Source organism: Trichoplusia ni, chromosome 4 (assembly GCF_003590095.1).
Source record: "Trichoplusia ni isolate ovarian cell line Hi5 chromosome 4, tn1, whole genome shotgun sequence".
Classification (NCBI taxonomy): domain Eukaryota; kingdom Metazoa; phylum Arthropoda; class Insecta; order Lepidoptera; family Noctuidae; genus Trichoplusia; species Trichoplusia ni.
In genome coordinates this window covers 10,836,165-10,860,009 of record NC_039481.1, presented here as the reverse complement: position 1 = coordinate 10,860,009, position 23,845 = coordinate 10,836,165, and the positions used below count along the sequence as shown (strand labels likewise).

The 23,845-nt window shown below is 35.0% G+C and overlaps 1 protein-coding gene across 1 annotated transcript in view; it reads left to right on the top strand.

Moving 5' to 3' along the window:
* Positions 1-20,221, top strand: part of LOC113492992 — a 30,689-nt gene extending 10,468 nt beyond the window's left edge. Inside the window, exons 3-12 of the mRNA XM_026870755.1 lie at positions 7,396-7,542; positions 7,847-8,035; positions 8,946-9,096; positions 11,014-11,145; positions 12,705-12,872; positions 13,266-13,455; positions 15,775-15,926; positions 16,102-16,217; positions 16,294-16,446; positions 17,115-20,221. Coding sequence (XP_026726556.1) covers positions 7,396-7,542; positions 7,847-8,035; positions 8,946-9,096; positions 11,014-11,145; positions 12,705-12,872; positions 13,266-13,455; positions 15,775-15,926; positions 16,102-16,217; positions 16,294-16,446; positions 17,115-19,594 — 3,878 coding nt within the window. The 3' untranslated portion in view covers positions 19,595-20,221. The remainder of the gene's footprint in view (positions 1-7,395; positions 7,543-7,846; positions 8,036-8,945; positions 9,097-11,013; positions 11,146-12,704; positions 12,873-13,265; positions 13,456-15,774; positions 15,927-16,101; positions 16,218-16,293; positions 16,447-17,114) is intronic.
* Positions 20,222-23,845: the final 3,624 nt, after the last annotated feature.

Below are 23,845 nucleotides of genomic sequence, written 5' to 3'. Positions count from 1 at the left end.
ACTGATCGCGGAATAAGATTATCTGATGTGCATATATCTAGTCTCTATCATTAGTCTAGCCTTTTTCTAATTAAGTTGGGGTCGGCTAGCAGTCTAACTGGATGTAGCTAAGTACCAGTGTTTTACAAAGAGAGAATGCCAGTCTGACCTCATCAAGTCGGTTGTCAGACGTTCAAGCATCTAAGTACCCGTAACTAAGAAAATACCGCTTTCCAAAACCACGGAAGAACTTGTTATGATATGCATGGTCACCCATTCACGGTTCGACCATAACAAACGTAGCTTAATTGATAACTAAAATCAAGCCACTATTTTGCCTTTAACCTCTAAACCGTCATAAAAGAACCAGTCTTTGGCAAACGTCGAACATATGGAGCGCATATCAGGACATTTCCAAGAGTTGTTCTTTTAGCATTACCTGTACACTGATCCAGTGAAATTTTCACGTAATTTTCCTACAAACAAAAGGCCGCTAGGAACAAAGAAAGTCGGTGAACAATGAACAGTAGACGTGTTGACTGCTAGGGTACGACACTATTGTTTTAATCCTGTTTTTTAATGTCCAAAAATAATATTTAATTATACTTAACTGTGTGGGGCAGATACCTGTTAAATAGGGTTCTTAATTTAACAATCCTGTAGGTCTAATATCTCAGACGAACTATTTAATAATTAAACTACTGAAAATTAGTTTTTTTTTACCGTACACAATCTGTTCCAAACTAAGTTGATACAAAATTGTATAAATAGTCCAGTAGAAATATCATCTCGGTTTACAAGGATGTGATTATTTGAATGGTCTTCTGATTTCATAACTAGGTATGATTTTGTAATTTCCTTAAAACCCAGTAGCCCGCACTTGTCGTCCTTACCGAAGTCTTAAATTTCATCGACATACTCAATTTGAGACTTGTTGGATGATACTTCTTTCTATCAGTGCTAGCAACATATTTTCTTAAGCACGGAGATTCGAAGTGGTGGTAAGTACTAAGTAAAGCAAGCGCCAAAAGAAATTGAGAATCTCTTAACTTGCCCCCTGGAAGCCTATGACAACTGTTTGTAATGGTAGGCAAAGAGTCAGAGTATTGCTGAAGTTCTGATCATCATATCATATATCTCAGTCCACTGCTGATGTAGGCCTCTCCCATAGCAGGCCACCATCTTCAACTCTCCTTCTCCAATCCCTACCTGCCACTGCCTTACGCATATCATCATATATTTGCCTTACTATTATTGTGCAAATTCTGTGTAACCATGATCTTTAACATCCTGTTATTTGTGAGAACGTCATACCATGCGATCTTGATGACCTAGTGAACTAAACTGGTGTCTGAATGCTGATAGTAGATCAGTTTGCAATACAAAAGACTATGTAAAATAGAGGTTCTAATATTGTACATTATGATGCACGTATGACAGTACTGGAAATAATCAAACTTGTAGCACAGTGTCTGGAGATAAAGAATAGGTTGAGATGGTTCCTATCTATCTAACAGTATAAGTCTATGTTTCTGCTTTAAGAGCGAGTATAGGTGTAAGACTATTGTCAGTGTGTGAACAAGACGGCTCTGGACTTTGCGTAGCGGAGTCTCGCTTTGGCAACACTCCGCTGCAAGAGCTCATAGTAAGACCAATTTTTAACTATAAACCGGTCTAACGAAATGAAATTAACTTTATTTCAGATCTTGATCCATATAATGTTAGCAGTACACACAAATCATACCCTATGATACTGAGTAGCACAATAAATATAGCAACTACTAGTTCATATACCTCCTGCTCTCTGCCAACCTATCAGGCATACTCACGTGTAAAAGAATCCAATGCGCCACAATGGAAATTTTGCTTCGCCTATTTATTTTGCGGGCCACAATCAAATTGCCATTCAAACGAATACCTAATTCGTTTTTATTTCAAGAAAATCTATAACGGGTGCTTTAGAAACATTAACCGTTTTAACCTATAAAAAAATATAAGTGACGGTTTCCTGGCAGTTAGCCTACAATAACCACTAATTAACCCATTTACTTCGCTAAATAAATGTTGTAGAAATAACATCTGAAGTAATTTGAAGTAACGTTAATTAATTTGGACAGTTCTTGACTGACGTCATCAAAAACTCCAACATTTATTAAAAGTTCCTGAAGGTAAATCCAAGTAAACATTAATTATTTCTTTATTTATATCGGCTGTTGAATAAAAATTGAAATTAATATTATTTAGGAATGTAGCTACTTTGGGTATTTATAGAATGTAAGTCGCCTCAAATAAAATAAGCCTATCGCAGTAAACTTTTGAACTTAGGACTCTCCCAAGTTTCACCACATCACCTGATGTTCCACCATTTACATACAATCCAAACCGTAGCTGGTTTGGCTATCCAGGCATTCCAGGCTATCGGTTCATTGGGTGAGTGAGCTTGGTCACTGCGTTGGCCAATTCGCCGTCTCCACTCAAGGATTCAAGCCCATGGCAAACATTTGTATGATTCGCAATTGTTGGTCCTAATCTAGTAGATGTTCAATTGTCAACACGCATTTTTCTCCTATCCTATCGAAATCTAAATCACGTGACTTATTACAAATGTCAATTCCATAAAATTAAGAGTTATAGGATTGTCAACTGTTTATTGAAGTGCTATATTTCAGTGTGATACAAATTTCTCGGTATTCTAAACTGAGAGTCATAATTATTGAAATAATAGATTGGAACGCTGTTCGTACGGTGCCTATAGTTTCCTAGCGTCCATGCATTATAAAATATTGGCAGATTTCCAACGATAATGTTAGGTTCAGTAATCACAGTTTATATGTAATAACACATTGATGGCTCATTACTACCAAGTACTATATTAACCCGCTTAACTATTTTTATTCTTAGGAACTTCGTATACGTGGGGACTATAGTCTCGTGTACCTGAAGATTTTGGTCTCCAACAGCGCCAATACTTGTATTGATTTGGAGAATAAAATCGTCTGTAGAAATTTCGTGTTAGAATTAACTTCGGTTATATTATAAAGCAAGGGATGTTTAGTTAAAATAAAACAAACTTATTTGAGCTATTATCATCCAATAACAACGGACTCTTCGATATAGTTAGTCTAAGAGCAAATGACAAAGAAGAATTTTTGATTTATTTATATCAAAAATTCTATTAAAATGAATCCACATCACAACTTAAAGCAATCCTTCTATTTCCAAATTCTAAATCAAAACATCCTTATTTCGTTTATTTGTTTAGGCCGTTAATCCCACTACTTAATACTAAAAGTAATTAAACATCCTAATGCTAAAGCCGACTCGTCAAAGCGGAGCGCTTTGATTTCAACAAAAGCACAACGATTTACGCGGTATTCGTGAAACTTCTCCGCCTCTGTTTATTTTGATACGTCGGAAAGGGATAGAGATATTCCTTTTACACGGAATTCAAGGATTCGGTTTGTTTTACGCGATTGTTTTGTTCGAACATAGGGAAATAATACAAAACGTGAATTGCACGGCTATACTTTCACAAATACTGAAGATTTCTATAATTGTATGTCGCTTTTTGTAATTTAAACCGAAAATAGTATGTCGCTTTTTGTAATTTAAACCGAAAATAATTAAGGATTAAGCTTCTACTTTTTTTAATAATATTCATGTGAAATTAACTTCAATGATCAATTTGAACTTTTATGTTCTCTTTGTTAGTAGCGTATACTGCATGGCTGTCGCTTGTGCAAACGTGCGACTTGCTTTTAGTGTCGTTCAAATTAACTTAACATTTCCGTTTTGAAATTCGTCTAGACCGAAGCTTCCGTTGAACAGAAAGCACAGTTTTTGATAATTTTAAGCAAGACCTATATATGTACTGCACGGATAACTGAGTGGTTGATGTCACCAAGCCAAAAACCACAGAGCAATCGATCCCCTTGTATGACAAGCGTTTTTGGGATCCATGAATGCTTGTTTTCAGTCTAGGTGTCTTTCAGCATGTGAAATCTTACGAGACACAAGGATTAAAATATTTAATGTGGGATCAGTTTAAAAATATATAATAATTTAAGAAATTCGACAACAATATTAAAAAAAAACTACGTTTAATATTTACGTGTCAAGTTAAACTGAGCACAAATATAATAAAAATTATAAAAAGCTCGCGTATAACAACCGCGCGCCTGACGCACAGCACAATAACGCGCTGAAAGCGGTCGACGTTAGAATTCCCCTCATTTCCGCTCGCGTTACTCATGCTCTTGATTTTATGTCCTTTTTAAACCGATTATGTTTAGGTCGAGCTCCTACACTACTCTGCCGTAATGTACGTGGAAATGTTCTCTGCAAAACATTTGAATGTTATTTCATACTGGCCTGGTTCCTATTTAAATAACTTTTGAATTATTAGGTATAGCTTTTCGCCCGCGGCTTCGCCCGCGTCGATGTCGGTTATATCACGGTTCCAAAAGAACTCTTCAAAAGTCCGGGATAAAAACTGTCCTATGTTCTTTCTCAAGGTCAACTCTATCTCTGTGCCAATTAAAATCTATTTCATTAAAATCAGTTCAGTGGTTTAGACGTGAAAGCGTAAAAGACAGACAGACAGACCGAGTTACTTTCGCATTTATAATATTAGTAGGGATGCTATTGCTCTACGTTGTTCATATTTCGAAATTACCGTTGAAGTTATTATTTGTTGACACCTGTTTTAATTTAATGGGATGGAATGCTATGAAAGATGTAATAGATATTCGTGTTTTAATTTTATGATTTTGAGTGCCGAACGGATAGAAATGGAACAGAAGTTATTGGAGTTTACGCTAATTTTATTATAGTTGACCGCTAGAGAATGACTCAGGCATTAGGTTGTCTTTGACATGTTTTATTTAAAAAAAGAAAATGTTAATACATAATAATCATTGTTTAAATCAAACAGAATTTTTACCGCTGTTTAAAAGCCAAATGTTTCTCGTGTATAAAGTCCGTTTGTTATTGTTTTCTTTTCCTATTGAACTTTTTGGATTAGTTTCACAGTTTCAGCTGTCTCTCAATTTAAATTATTACAACACACTAAAGCTGGAAATAAAGAAATGTTGAGCGTCTGGTACTAAATATATTTTTAAATTGAACTAATTCTGAATTCATTCATGCCTGAAAAACAGAACGCAATTTCACTTTCACACTGCCATCTATGAACAAAACCCCGAACTACATAGTTCATGCTGTTCCTACGTACAGTTTCATGCAACTCACAGCTTCTCTTCAGTAGATTCCTAACATCCCACTTCGTTTACAAATATAAAACTAGATGGCGTTACAAGTATCGTAATTTTAAGCCCGAAGTAATAAATTATGAGTCAGCAATTTGCTGGGTCATGTTTGAACTTTCAGAAATTTTAATGCGTTAGACCCAAAAACTTTTATAACGTTTATGTAAAAGTTTCGAGGTGGTTAATTCGGTGTTGTTATGGAGCGAAATATTAAATGAATGAGGAAGAAAAATGTTATACAGTTTTTTTGTAATCTAAGTTGCATTACTTACTAGACGTTCTTGGGTATTTGTAAAGCAAGTAAAACATAAAGAAACTAAAGTTTGTATGCATCGTCATAACCAACTTTTAACAATTAAATATTATTTTCAAATTGTAAAATAACTGGACTTCAGCTTGATGAACTATTAATATTATTATAGTTCATCAAGCAGAAGTTATATGTATTGTTGTTAAAAAAGAAACACTCCAACAGAAATCGATCCTTGTATCCCACCGGGTGTCTTATATGACACCCGGTCTTGAAATAAGCAATTGCGGATCACAAAAATGCTTCTTCCAAGTGTTGTATTACGTGGGGATGGAACCCGCGACACGTCACGCATCTGCTACTCGGCTATCCGTCCTGAAATTTTAAGATTTTTGTTGTAAGTACACATTTTTGTTGTAACGATGGTAAAATGACAAAACATAAAAGTTTTAAGTTACTTTTATGTTTTCTCATTTTACCATCGGTTATAAAATGGCTACAAAGAAAAATAGAGAGGTCTAGGCTAATACCTTGGTCTGGGACTCAGTCCGACTTTGTGCTTGTGACTTGAATGTTTGTAAAATCCCCCATTCATTAGTGCGTCTCCCATAATTCTCATGATATAAGAAATAGGAAGTACACTTGTAGCTGTTATAGATATTTACACATTATGTGTAGCTATTTAAGACTCAGATATTTTGGTCCGGTTTCGTCTGTACACATTTTCTCATCCTAACACATTTCTTTAATTAAACATCTCCTATACTCAATCTGGTATAAACAACAACGGAGATAACAATAGTTGCGAACGGAAAGGTAAGACAGGATTGATTTGTGGAAAGGCTCCTTTGATCTTTGCAATGATTACATTAACCAAGGACAAAAATATTATCAATTACAAAACAATATCAACCTTACATTATTATATTAAAGTTGAAATTCCAAGAGCTAAATGAATTTACAATTAATGATGCTTTTTTCCCTTTTCATCCACTCGGAGGGGAGATTATCAAATAAATAAAGATTAGCTTTTTAAGGGAAAATTACAGTGGGAATTTTGTTTTTTTTTTACTAAAATATTTAAGCATACGCTTTTATCTTTTATAAGGGTTAAATGAAATGCATTTTCTTTATTGTCCATTAGAAGACTTTTTAGATTCTTGTAAGCATCGTTACTTAAAAGCGTTTCATTCTGTGTCTGCTTTACAAAATGCAAATAATGTTTTTGCCATTTCATTTTCAATTAGGTCCTTCGTAAATAGCGACTAAAGCCATATAACTCATAGCTTTTATCTGATTCATCTTTAGATCAGTGACAATGCCTCATTTTTCTTTTGTGTAGTCACAAGGGCTATTTATGACTACGTTAATACTACAGTTTTCGGAGGCATGTTCTTAAGTTTGATCTCCAACTGTTTATACACAGTGATTCATGTATCCGACGTAAAATACCCCTAGGCGCGATTATTATTTTTTATCATCAACTAAGATAATAAGTACGAAGAAAAATTAAACAAGACAAATCTGAAATATACTCTTAAAAATGATAAAGCGCCGCCGCCCGTGCCCCTCACCATTGTTACAAGGCTCGGACCGCGCTCGCAACAGAGCTGTGTTTCTAAAAAGCTACGAATTGCATCATAATATTGAATAAAAATTGCATTTTAAATTTATTCAAATCTCATAAATACCTATTTTTTATCATGAACGTGTTCTAGTCATTGGATACATGAACTGGGCTGCTTTTGTAAGACGACTAAAAAATCACGGTGTATAGGTGATATGTCAAAGACTTGCTATTCCGCGTTTAAAACTTTCTTCATATACTCCAGCCATAATAAGACATCTTTTCCATAATGTTCATTAGTTCGATGTTCAATTGTTTGTTTTCATCCTCAGAACAAAAGACGAAGAAGTTTCCCGTGCTAGTGTTTATCCACGGCGACTCTTTCGAGTGGAGTTCCGGGAACCCATACGATGGCAGAATGTTGACATCCTACGGGAATGTCATGGTCATCACTGTCAACTTCAGATTGGGAATTCTTGGTGAGTGAATGATTGTTTAAGCAATATCTAAATCCTTCACTCTTTCTCAATTGATCTCTTTGCTTTTCTTGTTGGAGCTGATAAAGTAAGATAGTTGCCATTGACTGTTACTAATACCGTATCACTTACACACCGATTTAATCTTAGTTTATCAACCCTAGATTTCCCGTAATTATTTATGTATTAGTATCCAATTCAATAACCACCATAGAACTGATGAATCAAAAATCTATTAAAAATTTGACCCTAGAACGAAAGTTAAAGATTGCAAATTTATTAAAATATCTGATTTGTTATTTTACAGGTTTCATGAAACCAAGTCTAACAGAGCATGTTTACGGCAACAATGGTCTGTTAGATCAATTAGCGGCGCTACAGTGGATCAAAGATAACATTGAAGATCTGAACGGGGATCCGAACTCTGTAACTTTGATGGGCCATGGAACTGGAGCTGCTTGCGTTAACTTTCTGATGCTGTCTCCTATTTCCAACGGTAAGTACCTGAAGGCTACATTGGATGGCGGTTTCAGGTAGGCTGTTGATTAATTACTACTGAAATCAGACTTCATAGTAAACCGCGACTATTTCTTTCACAAAAGACACGTTTCTTGCAATTAAATCAATATTATTTTAATTTTAATGGAGCAGTTATTAAAAATACTAACTTCAGTGCAATCTTTGAACAGGCACATTTTATTGAATTATAAACTGAATTTAGCTGGATTTTTTGCCAAATGTATCAATAATGATTGATTTGGTTTCAATTGAATTGCAGAGTATAATACGGATTAAGTGATATGTGGACAAAAACTTAAACAAGTTAAATTCTGGTACAAGACGCCAAAGGCCTCTTCTAAATCTTTACATTTTTTTCTAAAACCTCTAATTAACCCAGAAATAGATATTTTAGATATAACATAAAAAAAACCTGGTTTCTCTTACATTTTCAATGTCATCGTGTCACGTTTTCACAATCCTGCCTTATAACATATCAGATGCGACTCTCCCATCGTATACCGTCCATTACACACGTCAAATTTATTCTCGCCGTATGGATTTTCCTTCCTGTTTTCTTTGATCCTTCCTACATGCTATGATATAGCACTGTGTCAATAAAAAACAGAAGTCTGATAAATGATCACTTATTTTTTTTTGTTCTTTTCAAGGATATAAACTTTTAACAGTTTTATGGACAACCAGTGTAAATGCTATTTTATAAAATCGTAAAATCTTATTTATAACGGGAACGCGGTCTTAGTTTTTGATTGCGGATCGCGGTATATGCCATACTCTTTCAAATGTTCAAGTCACGAGAAAATTGTGTACTTATTTTTTAAATAAATTAAATTGCTAATAACCCTATAAGACATACTATGCATGTATTTATGTTTCTTTAATTTCAGGCCTATTTCACCGAGCGATTTTAATGTCAGGGTCGGCGTTGTCAGACTGGGCGATGACAAAAGATCCGACACCCTACACGTTACAAGTCGCACAGAGTTTAGGATGCAACCCTACCTCCAAGAACATGATGGCCTGTTTGCAAAAGAAACCGTAAGTCAATATACATAACGTTCATTTATTATTATTTTAGATACACTACACACAGAATAACTTTTCTATGAGTTTAGTATATATAGTTGAGACATAATTCCTACTGATGGATAAAGGTCTTTCCCCGTATAGGGAAGGTTTAAAAGCAGTGATCACCACGCTACCTCAATGCGGGATGGCGATTTCAGAATTCAATAATTTGAATCCAGGTTTCCTCATAATATTTTCCTATAAGTTAGCGTCTTGCCTGAAAGAAAACACGTCTTGTCTGAAAAAACACATTTGTACATTGAGTGCGTTGTTATCGAACCTGTACCCTGTGTCATCAAATCCATTCATAAAACCGACAAACGACAACGACCTAAACCAGGTTTAGCCTAATCTTTGCATCTATGAAGAAGCTAAGAAAATTGCAATCATTTAAGTTCAAACTATGTAAGTTTAAAGCGATTTCACTCGCTCTAAACTAGCGTCTACTTTGAAACTGGATCGGTCTCTGAAACGATCTCCGTCAGCTAGGATTGAAACGACATATTGAGTAAAATACGCAGTTACTATTTTATGGTCGGCTACAATGTTATCGGATTTAATATTGGCCCTGAATCACCAAACAGTTTCCTTAACTTATAGAAAAGCGAATGGAGAATTTTATCAAATCAAAATATGATGCTGTGTGTGTGTTAGTAATCTTGTTTATAAAATTCTCAAGTCTAAGGGTTAGTTTAGAATGATAGATTATAATGTTTTTCCATACTGAGAATCGGATAAGTGTTGTCCACCCCTATATTTTTTAGTTTATTTTTATGTACTGTTTTCTACACCCGAAATTCCTCAATAATTAATTTATATGGCATAAAAATTTTATCACATTCAGCTAGTATTTATTTATAAAATATATTGAGCAATAATAATTAACCACATTAAGATCAAAATCTTCATATTATCATGTTATTATGTAAAGAGTACTGATTTGAATTACTCGCAAGTTGGTTATTTAGATTCTGCTATAAATATCAATAAAATTCTTTACCATAAAGTAATATTGAATCAAAATTTATTCGACTCCTTTTAAAAAGAACACTTGAATTATTTTACTGAACCGAGTCGATTTTCTAATTAATACAAATTACAATAAACGAAGAGCTGGAACAGAAACAATACTGTCACAGTACAAAGATAGAAATTAATTTAACTTCTGTAGTATCACTCACAAAATGACAAAGTTCATGTTCTTAAGAAGTATTCAACATTAGAAGCATTCCATTCTTATCGGAATAACTTTATAAGAGGTATTTAAACTTAAACGAACAATAAAGCCGGTGAGTGTTCACCATTGAGCAGTTATATTCCCCATGTTGAGTGTTAAAAGCTTTTAACGTTTATAGATTTTTTTAAAGTCGATGAAATATGTATCGTCTGTACTGGTTGAATGTTTCTGGTAACAGATTTATTTGGGCAAAATGCAGTTTGGAAATTGTCTAGTACATTTGTTAACTAGAGTCATTTATAATTTACCCTTCGAAAGTGCTTAAAAAAAGGCTTACTAAGAAACCCCCGAAAGAAAAAAAATCCCGCAACTTTTGAACGACTTGACCGATTTATATCAAAGATATCTAAGAACACTCATAATTCAACTTTACCAAACAAATTAAATTACCAATTAAATTGCTCAATTTGTGCGGGAGCTATGAAGCCACAAATAGACCGACAGATAGATACATCAAGCTTAAATCTTCCCTTCTTTTTGGGTTGGGGGTTAATTTTGATTCACAGTTTTAATTTTGATTTTGATTGATTGGTATATCAAGTTGAAAAAAAAATATTATTCTAACCTCTCATTTAGTAAAAACGCGCGGTTTATGAGTTGAAAGTTTAGTTAATTACAATGTTTATATTAATCTTAAAATGTATTTACAGATTGTCAGAAATAAAGAAGGTGCAGATACTGGCTAGAGAGTTCGAGACTCCGTTGGGACCAGTAGTCGCGGGTTCGTTCATACCAAGTGAACCAGCGAAAACTATGGAGTCGTACCCCAACCTATTGAGCAAGTAAGTAAAGACCTCTTTCATTTATATCTTTAGTAAAAATTTTTCTGTATAATATACTCAAGTAAATGTAACCTCATTAATGTATGTATCATGTATGCCTGGAGACAAAACACTTTCCTCCAAACGGTGACGATGGAGAAAGTCTTTTACTCACTTGTCAAAATGGAATGCCATTCTAATGTGAAATTTGTTTTCATAGCCTTCTGGTAAATGCAATACTGAACCAACTTGTAGAATCGCCTAATTATTTTCAAATATTTTATAACAAGAGGTAAATCTCACTCATAATTTAGTACATAATCCAAGGCAACATAGTATCGCAATGGTAGCCAAGAGGCGTTTTGCCCAAGAATTGATCAAAGAACACGTTATTTTCGGGCAGATATTGATGGCCTTAGTTCTGTTAGTCATTGTTTGTATATCGTACTGTATGGTCTAAGTTATGCTCGAAGAGAATAAGTTATTCTTTAATACTGTTTGGATCTAAATCAATATTACGATTATAGATTAATGAAGTTTTTTGGCGACAGTCCTTTTTTGTTGATCCATTTTCGGCCGAACTGTCGTTGTCATCGCAATTTGTGGTCGCAAACTCTCCATTTCGTAACCACACCTCTCATACTACTTATAATTATTTTACCCACAAATTCCCGATGTCGTTGGTGAGTCCAAATACTTTTACAGTCTCTTGTTTTAATTGAAAATAGCGAACAAGCAAAATACCAAAAAACAATGATACCAGTTACAAACTGCTGCTGGGACCTTTAAAAATTCTTAATAGCTTTGCATAAACCTTTACAAGCTTCTAAGCATAGCCCAGATAAAATTCCCACAAACAGATCCACATTGTCACGTCTATGCTTTCCATATAAAACACGCAGTAAAAACATCTCTCTAATGACGTTCTTTTATGTGAGCTTGGTGCGTTTACACTTCTCACAGACACTTGGATGTAAAGAGTTATATGTGTATGTTGAGTGTTTATCTAGTCGTGTGTATCGATCTTTAAAGGACGGGTGAAGTACGTCTAGTCTGATACCGAAAATGATTTTAATAAAACAATTTTGAATAGATTTTATCATAATATTTATCTATAGTGTACTTTAGGTGAGAAGTGTGGTTATTTTTTGTTAGTGTTGCTAAAGTCTTTTAACGAAAAACTAAAACTAGGCGGGAGTTATTAAGACCATGACAGTACGACAGTCAAACGCATAAAAGCAAGTTAATTTCCAGGAAATCTAAAAAAAATTCTTCCAAAAATAACTGAAATAGGGAAAAACAGATCTACAAACTTCTAATTAACCAAAAACAATCGACTTCGATTGAAAATTTGGATTGTTATTTGATACTCCTTATCCTTATTAGTGTACCTCAAACTAGCCATTACCTCACTGGTTTACCTTGAAGTCATCTTGTTTTTTTTAAGCAAAGTTACCTATTTATCAAGAAAGTGTTTGTATCTCCTATTAAAGCGTAATACTGATTAATCCGCTTAAAAGAGCTGAGTTTATCAAACCTCCTTACTACCACGCAACAATATTAAAAGTATTTTCCATTAGGTATCAGCTTCTAAGTGGAGTCACAGAAATGGAGAGGTACCACGACTTTGGTGTCATTGAACTAGAGCATGGAGTCCTGGAGAACCAGAGAGATGACTTCATTAAGAAGTTCGCTAAAATCATCTTTGAAGGCGCTGAGGATGAAGCTTTGAAGGCAATATTGAAAGAGTAAGCTCATTTATTTCTAATTATCTTGGTTCAAGTTTTCTGCATGAGAAAGGGAGAAAAATTTAGAGTGTTTTCCATTTAGGTCTGTATGGATTATAGTAATATGAGTAACTTGACGAAATGGTTTGAGTTATGCGCTTAAACATTTTTTTCTGTCTACAACGCCCAACTACATTTCAATGGCTTGTTTATCAACAAGTATGATAAACTAGCCATTGAAATGTAATTACAAATTTTGTAAAAATATTCAAGTATCATTGATACTGATAGAAGTATCATGTATCAATGATACTTCTATCAGTCTTAAAAATCTGTTTATTACCAGTTTATTTGTCCATTACATAAAGACCCTTTACTTTCGTTTATTGACCAAAAGTTTTTTTTCATTTCCAGATACTCCCCATCTAAACTAGACCCTCAGCGCTGGAATGTGGAGACCAACCGGGACGTCATACTGAACATGTTCAGCGATGCTCGCACATTGGCCCCTGTCATCCGCTTCGCCAACTACCAGTCCAAGGCCAACAGGCAGTCCTATTTCTATGTCTTTGGCCATAACTCCATCAGCTCTGATTATGCTGCTGTAAGTATTGAAACCTAAATAACGTTATATATCATTTTTAAGTAAATGATAATTTTAAAATGGCTGCAAATAAATACACATACTTCTGTGAAAAAATTAAGATCACAGATACAACTTGCTTTAGATCACTAAAAGAATTTCAATTTATTAATTGCATCATAATATGTCTTATACTGTTTAGAGATTAAGTTAAGTTATAGTTGTCTGTAAAAATGTTAAAAGTAGAAAAATATTAAACACGAAGTTAAGACACTTAGAGTTAAACAGTTATAACATTGAATTTTATACAGTATTCAATTATTAAATACGAACTCACTATGCGAACCTATATGTAAAACCGTCAATTTAATGACGTTTATAAAACACATTTTTTAAAGCAGTCATTTAGAAAAGGTTGTGTAACAGAGAGGCATGCAACACCTCGAATCCTACGGGCGTAGTAAATCGTGATTAAGGAAAACATTACGCTTCTGAAAAGGTAGGTCGTGTTGAAAGGGTTTTGTCAGGTGAAAATACACTACATCATGTTGTTGTCGCAACCTGGTCTAACAAAAACATCCATGTAGCCTGCTCTAAAGATTAATTGTGGGACGAAACACGAGGATTTTTGGAGAGAGTATATTCTGCCTACGTCCGTTCGTATATGTTGAAAAATGTTCGGTACATCGAGGGTCGTATGTAGGAAATTAAGAAATACCTCAGAACAAAATACAACCGCAATGAAAATTGCATTTTGGTGCACGCGAGGGAAATAATTCTTCTGTTAGGCCTTTTTCCAATCTACAAGTATAAAGAAGCCAGTTTAAGCGGACTTACTTTAATTTCCTTTACGACATTAAACAACTGCTTATCTGACTACCACAACAAAAAAATATAAAATTTTGTCGTTTTTATTTTAATCTAGAGAATCATGCGCTTTGAAACTTTAAAAAATTATAAAGGTCCCTTATTTTTCAAGAACAAAAATATGTGTATCTTCTTAAAAACAACGATTAATTAATGAAGAATCGCAGTTTATAACCAGCATTCTTTACAAATTCTAAGTTCAATTATATTTTAAACTAGCTGTTGCCCGCGACTTCGTCCTCCTAGTTACAAAAAATAAATTAGGAATTTTTGAACGGAAGCTCTCGAAGATGAATAATTCTTTCTGTTTTTTTCCACATTTTCCATTGTATCTTCGCTCCTATTAGTCGCAGCGTGATAGTATAGGTATAACCTAAAACCTTCCTCGATGAATGGTTTATTCAACACAAAAAGATTTTTTCAATTTGAATCAGTAGGTAGTTCCTCAGATTAGCGCGTTCAAACAAACAAACTCTTCAGCTTTATATATTAAGTATAGATGTGTTTTAAAGAAACAAGTACCTTAATGCAGCACACAATGCTGGGGAAATATTAAAACTTTTAACTTTCATAATAAAATGGACTTTGAAATAGCTTTGATTGCAACAGGTGCGAAAGTAATAAAAATGAGACATGATTTCACTCAAATTAATGCACCGCCGATTTTTATGATGAGAATAAATATCATACATAAATTTCATTTCAGCTAAATAAGTTCGTAGAAGTTTTTATTACTAGAAAAGTGACGCCATAAAAAACTTGCATTTAAATATATACATGTGAATGAAGCTAGTTCCTTCGGTAAATACTAAAATTTGTGGTAATTTTTAGAAGCATAAGAATGATATAACTTAGAATATACCGAGATGAAGTTAGAAATTAGTTTAATACTGGCCTCGTAAACAACTGAAGATGTGGGTCAGGTGTTACTAAATGTTGCCACGAAGATGCAGTTTCTTACTAACTTTATATTGCAAGATGTATATCAAGCCTTTACTCCAAAAACCCATGTAAATTAAATGTAAGGTACCGTTTTCTCAGCGGGAAGGACATACATACATATAGGCAGTACAGTCTGGAAGCAGTATAATATAATATAATATTCCACAACTTTCGCATAACGGCATCTAGCGTAAAAGCTAAGCAAAGCTCATATATTATTATGAGTACTATATAATACAACTTATTTATTTTTAAATACAAACAAAATATGAATAAGTTACGCCGAGACTTAGAACAAATGATCATGCTCATTACACAAACATTATTTTGTCCTAGGTGGGAATCGAACCCACCACCTCTAGTATAGCAGTCAGGGTCACTAGCCACTTCACCAAAAGTTAAAGTTTTTCAACAAATTTCTTTAGTATAAATACGTCAATACTACTGGCTGACAAAAACAATATTGGAAATAAACAGATGACTATATTTTACTGTTTCAAACCAAATAAATGTTATAAAAATGTTTTTCAGCTAAACAAAAGTGTCCAAGGTCAAGAACTGCCGTACGTGTTCGGGGTCCCGCTGGGGTCAACGAACACACACTTCAGCCCAGACTACACACAGCAGGAGAAGTTATTAAGCGAGGTCATTATGAGGATGTGGACCAATTTCGTGAAATATGGGTAAGTCTATAATAGGTAGTAAGGTACTTCATAAAAACGACAGATTGTCTTAGTTATGTTTTCTCAAGGTACGACTTCAAGTCTTATTATACATAGTTTGTATAGGTTGATAAATCAAAAGCATAACAAGAAATATGTACCGTATTAACAATGTACTTATTTTCTTTTCTTTTAGATCTCCCAACTCACAAGCACCGGTAAAATTTTTCAATATGGATAAAAGACAGTGGAGCCTTTACGACATGGACTGGCCAGAATATGAGGGGATCCGACAATCGTATTTGAAGTTCGGTAAGTTTATCCAATATTATTGACATTGTCAACACTCGATACTTCGAGCACCAACTACAACTTATTTATTCCACAGATCTTCCACCAGAAGTTGATACATCGTATCGGACCAACTTCACCAACTTTTGGATTGAGACTTTGCCTCAAAAGATGAGCAGATATGTAGTTGATCCGCTGTTTGAGTATACTCCTTCACCTACTACACAAAAGTCTAAAGTAACGCACAGGAATACTGCGGTGGGGGGCGGTAATGCTGGTGGGGGAGGAAATGGAGGAGGGGGAGGATACTCCGGAGGTGGAGGAGGATACTCAGGAGGGGGAGGAGGATACTCAGGAGGAGGAGGAGGATACTCAGGAGGAGGTGCAAGAGCAGCAGGTACTTAAAGTATATTTCTTATTTAATCTAATAGAAAACATCGATTTTTTTATGTTTTCTAGAGGAGCTCGTGGCTAAGCTATAACTGCGGTAATCATAAGTGAATCGATTACAGATTAAGCTATTCTTGACGCGGTTGGTCCATAGATGGGTGACCATCTTTGTCATAACGAGTTCCTCCGTGTTTCGGAAAACACGTTAAATTGTGGGTCTCGGCTGTTATTCCTACATCTTTGACAGTCAGATACAGGTAGTCAGAAGCTTGAAAAGTCTGACAACCAGTCTAACCAAGGGGTATCGTGTCGCCCAGGTAACTGGGTTGAGGAGGTCAGATAGGCAGTCGCTTTTTGTAAAACACTGGTACTTAATTAAAACCGGTTAGATTGGAAGCCGACCCCAACCTCGTTGAAAGGCTAGGCCGATGATGATGAGAAAACATCAAAGTCAAATAACATTTTTATTATAGAATCAATGTTACATAATCTATTGTTCAATTTGTCTCTAACAATATGACTGATCTTTCACAGATCCAGTTCGAAGAATATGGACACCTCAAGTTGAGACCCCACATTATTCTTCATCATCTTCAATATACGGAAGATTACGTCCATATTCTCAACCTGTGCACAGACCAGATCACAACGTTATATTCAAAGAAATTAAGTCTATTGTGAAACCTTCCCATCCCGTTCCTCCGGGATTAATGGAAAAAACCACAACTTTTACAACCACGCCTAAACCAAAAGTCAACATGGCAGTTAAAACATCCAGCGCAACTATAACGCTAATAGTCTCGTTAGGGATTCTGTTTCTCGCCGTCAACGCCGGAATTTGCTCTATATTGTATTTCAAAAAACGTAAGCTCAGAATACGGGAGCAAACACTCGAGAGTTCTCATCAGCCGCGCGCCGAAATAGGCGAAGTGGATGTAATCGGTCAAAAGAGCTCTAAGGAAGACAAAAGCGCTTTGCAAACTTTAAAAAACGGATGCAGCGTCATCAAGTCGATGAGTTTTAATAAAATGAAAAGCAATTCGAAAAAATATAAGAAGAAATCCGATCCTTGTAAAACTCCTAAATCTGATGACTCGGGCGGGTTTAGAGAGAGATTTAAGCTCCGACGGCATTTATCAACCAGTACATTAGATGCTCATACTAAAGTACGAGACTGGATAGCCAATGAAATGATGCATCGCTGTTCTCCTGGTATACTTCGTAAATCTAACTCGGACTTAAATGAAAAACATATGACCGTCGTTAAACCTTTCACGAGATCGGAGGAACTTCTTTCAGAATCGAAGAAAAAGAAGGACGACCTTAAAATAAATGACAGTGTAAATTCAAAAAGTTTTGCTTCTAAAACTTACAGCAGGACTAAGACATCCGAAAAAACGACGTCGACATCAGCACTGGGATCCCACTCATCTATAGGAAGTAATAAACAGTCTTTCAACAGTATTAAACATACCAGTAAATCAAACGATTCCATTAAAAGTAAAGCAACTGAAAGTATTAAGTCTAAAAAAGTATCGGTTGCAATAGACGCGACCCCTGCCGCCCGAACGCACTCCATTTTGAATCAAGAACCAATCGAAATAACAAAATCTTTCGATTCTGGTGATGAACTACATTCCAATAAAATTCAAAATGCTAGTGAAACTGATTTCAAGAATACTAACGATTTTGAACCTAAGAAGGACGAAAAAACTTTTACTAACGTAGTAACTCTTTCAGTTCAACATAAACCATTGATGATATCTCACAAACATTCCTCATCTGATCCAGTAACCGATGTAAATTATGATAAACTATTAGAAAAGATGGAGTGTGCTAACCTTGCAAACATTCTGCCACCTGTTACATTTCGAAACGATGTAAATGTTACGTCACGAGAAGAAAACTCGCAAACAAATCCGCTGTCTGCTGAAGAAGCGCTTTTGACGATTAAAAAAAGAAACTTTCCTAAAGTTCTACCAGATTTACCAAAAGCTCAAAAGCGATTGTCACTACAGCCAACTTCACTTCAATCTTTTCGTGGATATTCTTCAATTGATAGTCAGAATGATCGCCCAAGAGTACCGCCTCAACCACCTCCAAGAACAACAACTTTGGAAAGACGTCTTGCCTACAAAAATACAAAGCCTTTATCCTCATTTGATTCATCAAACATAAAGAAAATAAATGAAGATGCTTGTGTTAAAAATTATGAAAATATTGACACGTTATCTCCTTATAATGACGTAACACGCAATATTTCTTTTGAACGAAATAAAATTGAGCCAAACACGGTATTGTTGAAGGACAGAGAGTTCCCAAGAGTAATAATAGCATCTAGCGACATTCCTGCATCTCAAGAACCGAAGATAGTCATAACACCTTCGCCCAGTCAAGTAGAAATACCAAAAAATGTTACACGAGTTCGTTTGCCTGATGATTTTCATACTCAAACTGGCTCTGTTACATCGTTTTCGTCATTCTGCTCTGATGACGATGATGATGATGATGACATTGACGAAGAGTTTGAAGATAAACTAATTCAAGAATTAGTTGGAGGTGTTGACTCACCAACAAATATGGACGACGTTTTAGACTCTAAGGGGCCGGACAATATTTTTGAAAAGAAATTAGAAATAGTACCTGTTAAAATAAACCCCGGTATTTTAGTTCCTAAAGCGAAAGAGGATTATGTGTGTATAAGTGATTTATTTTTGCCAGAAATTACGGACTTGGAAAGAACGGCCCAAATAAAACCGAACTTCGGTTTAAATAAACTTCAGCATAGAACTGAAAGTATTCACAGACCTCCTGAAAAGGCTGTTAAAGTTAAGCAAAGAAAAAGTATGAGAACACCTTCGATTTTGAATAGGAGTTCAAAAAACAAGAGAGCTAGTGATAAAAGCAAACTTGATTCAATGAAATTAGAACATTCTAATTCAGGTTCGTCGAATGATACTGAAACGAGTACAGGGACCGTGAAAAAGGTCGAACTAAAAAAGGGTTGACTTTCAAAGGAAAAGCGAAAATGTAAGTTTTCATGAAAGTGTTAGTGAATATTAAATGATAATTTCATTTGTATACTGTTTGTACAAAAATGTAGGAACAGTATGATCTCTGTAGGTGTAATGAAATATTTTACTTCAATAATACATACTTAGTTATAAGGCTTATGATGTAAACGTGAAAGTATATCTTTGCAATCCGGAACGACAGTTTCAGGCATAAATACAAATTGCCAGATGAAACATTGAAGTCATTTCAAAATATGTACGAACTACATAATTTATGTACGTAGTTATATTTCATGATTGCATTGCGATACAGAAAATAGATAGTCCTTTAGTGTTAATTGAAGCAATGAAATATAATTATTGCCTTTGTAAGTAAAGAGACCCAGAAAAAATATTAGATGTAGCATTTAATGGTAGGTCTCTATATAGATACGTGTTATTAATGTATTTTTAATGTTTTACATTTAAGGCATTTGTAAGATAGAACCTACTTAGTGGGATAGTGGATTTTAAACCAGAATGTACCTAAGATAAGTTTTTCCAAAAATAAAAAAACTTAATGAAAAATCAGACCAATTGCATGCCAAAGTACCATTTATGTAAATATGCATTTTGAAAATATACGTTTTTTTACATAGATTTATTGCATTTTTTTTAAATTCCGGTCATAATCGGTAAGTTACACAAGATCCAATGTTTAAAAATCAGCTTTCGTTTTTAACGAGTAAGTTTATTTTGACACTATCCCTTCAAAAAAGTCAGTCATCAACCACGATTAGGTATAGTTATTGATACCTTGGACCCTAGCAAAACCCAAAATAAAGTAATGAGTTTATAATACATCTCATTATAGTTAAGAATCCGTATGAAAATAATATACAATTGAAAAATCACAACGGCTTCATAACAGGGAACGTAGCAGACGTTTTGATTCCAACAATAAAACCAGCAGTAAGTATTTAATGATATCCCAAGCATCGCGGCATCTCTTATTGTCTTTTGAAGACGTTCTTACTTTCCAAATGTTACAAATTATACTTTGATCCTCTGTGTGGTATGAGCTACAAACTTATTACGAGCAATGGCAGAGCAGTGTTTTTTTTTACAGTTGTTGTAGTTCAGATGAGAAACTAGGATGGCAACATTCAAACGGTTCAAATAATAGACTTAACTAAGATTCGTTCTGGATAATTAAAATCCAGATTATAACGATTTACGAATATTCGTCACCAAATCTTAGATTTAGATCTTAATACTTATCAATTTGCTCATCTTAATATTTTAGTCTTTTTCTTCTTTTCGTGTGCTTTGTGAAAACCTGATGACAGAGTTCCGGCTGCCGGTAGACCTCTTGGTTTATCACCCTTGAAAAATTCCTCGCTTTAACCTTCTTACTTAAGCCCACACAAAAGCTTACAAAGTTTACATCCAGCAGTGTTATCGTTGAGCGAGTTTGTAAGTGTAATTCGTGAATCATGACTACCATTCAAGGCCTCAGTCATCACTGCTCATGCCAATTAGCCCTTGATCCTTATTCGCCAATCCAAAAACTTGGCCTATTACGACTTGTAATAATCAGAAGGCAATCTCTGTTCGATAATTGTATGGTTTGTATCATTTCATTAGTTGGTTTTTTACTTCTTTTATTTGTAGTTTTATCATTAACACTTAGAGACACATTTCTAATTTGTATGGATTTGTATGCACGAGGTGCAGGTTCGATCCCAATCCTAATTTGTATATACTTCCTTAATTATTCTACGATAAACGGGGAAAGAAAACAGGATGAGGAATCCTGGATCCCAAATATTGGAATCTGAAATCGCAAAATCACAGTTGCTCTACACGGAAAGAGTAATGTGCCTCGTAGGTGGATGTTGTATTATAAATAACTTTAGTTTCAAATGATATCGAAAGTCTTAACCTAAATCATGCTATATTCGAAATATTGTCAGCACCAAAACAGTAAAATAAAAAACCGAGTACACGAAAACGCCAATGCGTCGACAGATAAAAAGAGATTCCAAAAAACAGATATTGCTACTAACTTTTCCCCGCAACGCCAGTGTGATTTGCAACAAATTGGGAGCGCTCGCCGTAAAACCGTAATAGCGATTATCTCCTTTGTTCCAGTGGTTCTGTTTATTTTCACAGGTAATTCGTACGTAGTGCGGTGGACGGTAGTACCATGTTCAGTATGTTAATCAACGCAACGACTACTGACATCGTTTTTGTATTGCAGTTGAAATTTATCGTTTTGATACGAATGGGCTGGTTAATTATGTGACATGACAATTTTAACGGCCTGTGATTAATTCGTTTGACGGACTTCTATTTAATTAATTATATAGCTTCCTGTACATTAAATTAAGCAGTCTTAATTGCTGTGGGTTATCCATGATTTATGGTGATTCAATGTCGATTGGATTATAAAATAAGTAATCATGCCATTCGTTAGGGTTCCCTACAATTCCAAAGGGAATAAAATGTATCCCCATTACTAAGGCCGTCTGTTCGCTTGTAGTACGTCTGTCTGTCACCAGGCTGTCATGAACCATTAAAGCAGGTTCTTTCCATATCATGTATTTCTTTTGCCACTTTAATAAATCTAAAATCGAGGTTAAGCAACGTTGGTACGTAAAAAAATATGGGAGATGGCTGATGATGATTTTCTTCAGCTTATTTCTTCAACATCCTTAGTTTTAGTGTCCAACTAGCACTTTAAAGGCTTTTAATAAAATATCAGTCTTCCCAAAAACCAAGTATAAACCAATAGTAGCTATCCATAAAAGCATCTGCAAGTCTATAATATACATACATATATTGTTCGCCATTATGCAAGTTAGAACCACACTGTTCCACTAACGGTCTAACGTGCCTTAAACAGCCAACAAATACGCTTGCTTTTGTTCCCTTACTAAAATTTTCGCGCAAATACAAAGGAACAAGAAATACATTCTTGGTTCCGTCTCACGTTCCGAGCCACTGCAAAACGTGTTCTTATTTAAATGTAAGCTTCTTAAGAAATATACGGTGCCTGCATTTTGTTACTAACTAAGTCACTGAAGTATTCGGAAGGGATGAAGCAGGGCTGAATTATGACAGGTAGAAATATAACAACAAAAATGTGATTGCGCGTAACGGAAAAATGTGATGCGTGACGCGTGATGGAAAATGTGACGGTAATATTTTTTCCAACGCCGATAAAAATGTGATTATAGATGAATCTTAGATCTCGATGGCTTGCAATTGGGGAGGCCTATGTCCAGCTGTGGCCGAATTTGAGCTGATGATGTTGATGTGCAAGTGACCTGCGGATTATGCATACATATAAGCATTAATACCTTCCCGTGTAAACACTGGAGAAGAATAAAGAACAAGAAAGGAACAATCAGCAAAATCGTTATTGGCTAATTACAATCTAATAATTTTGGAACTTAATACTTTAGTATCTGTTTACACATCTTGAAATCTTCTTTTACAATCAACAGACAACTTAGCCTATCGCGGTCTATATGGATATAGGACGTAGGACTATTCCAAGTTGCACCACTATGCTTCGTTCTTTACCTTACGCGTCCGTCAACGGCTTTTCTACTTTTTTATAGTGGACCAAATCAAGAAAGTAATCTCCAAACCTGAGGGTATAAAGTCATGTCTTCATGTAATATTATTGCAGTTTAAAAATGCAATAACATTTTCAGGAGTAGTAACCTTCCCGTCAGATTATCCGAATAAACAACCTCGTTCATTATAATGCAATGTTTTGTTTTCCTGTAAAACCCTTCGCCGTAACTGCGTCGGCTGTCCCACTAACGATTCACATCAACAAAAATTTACAACAGCACTGTTTTACCATTCAACATGGCCAGAGAATTTACTTTAATCGCATCATATTTTTCCAAAACAGCGGCGTCCGGAACGAGTCCCGTGCGGTTTGTACGATAAAGACGTTTTTGTGATACGATACGATCGCGTGACGACTGTAATGATGTCTAGATATTTATTATGCAAATGCAAGTACGATAATTCATGGGAAAATAAACAACCTCATCAAATCAGTAAACGAAATCAATGTGTATCTAAATCGAATGCCAAAGCAATAGTGACACCCGTTTTTCGGCCAACACGTTTACGATGCCGTTAACAAGATGCCAGGTAAGCGGACCTTTACGCATAATACGACAAAATGTAACAAAAGGCGGACAGAGGAGCCCATCACTATTTATCAAGAATAAAGAGTAA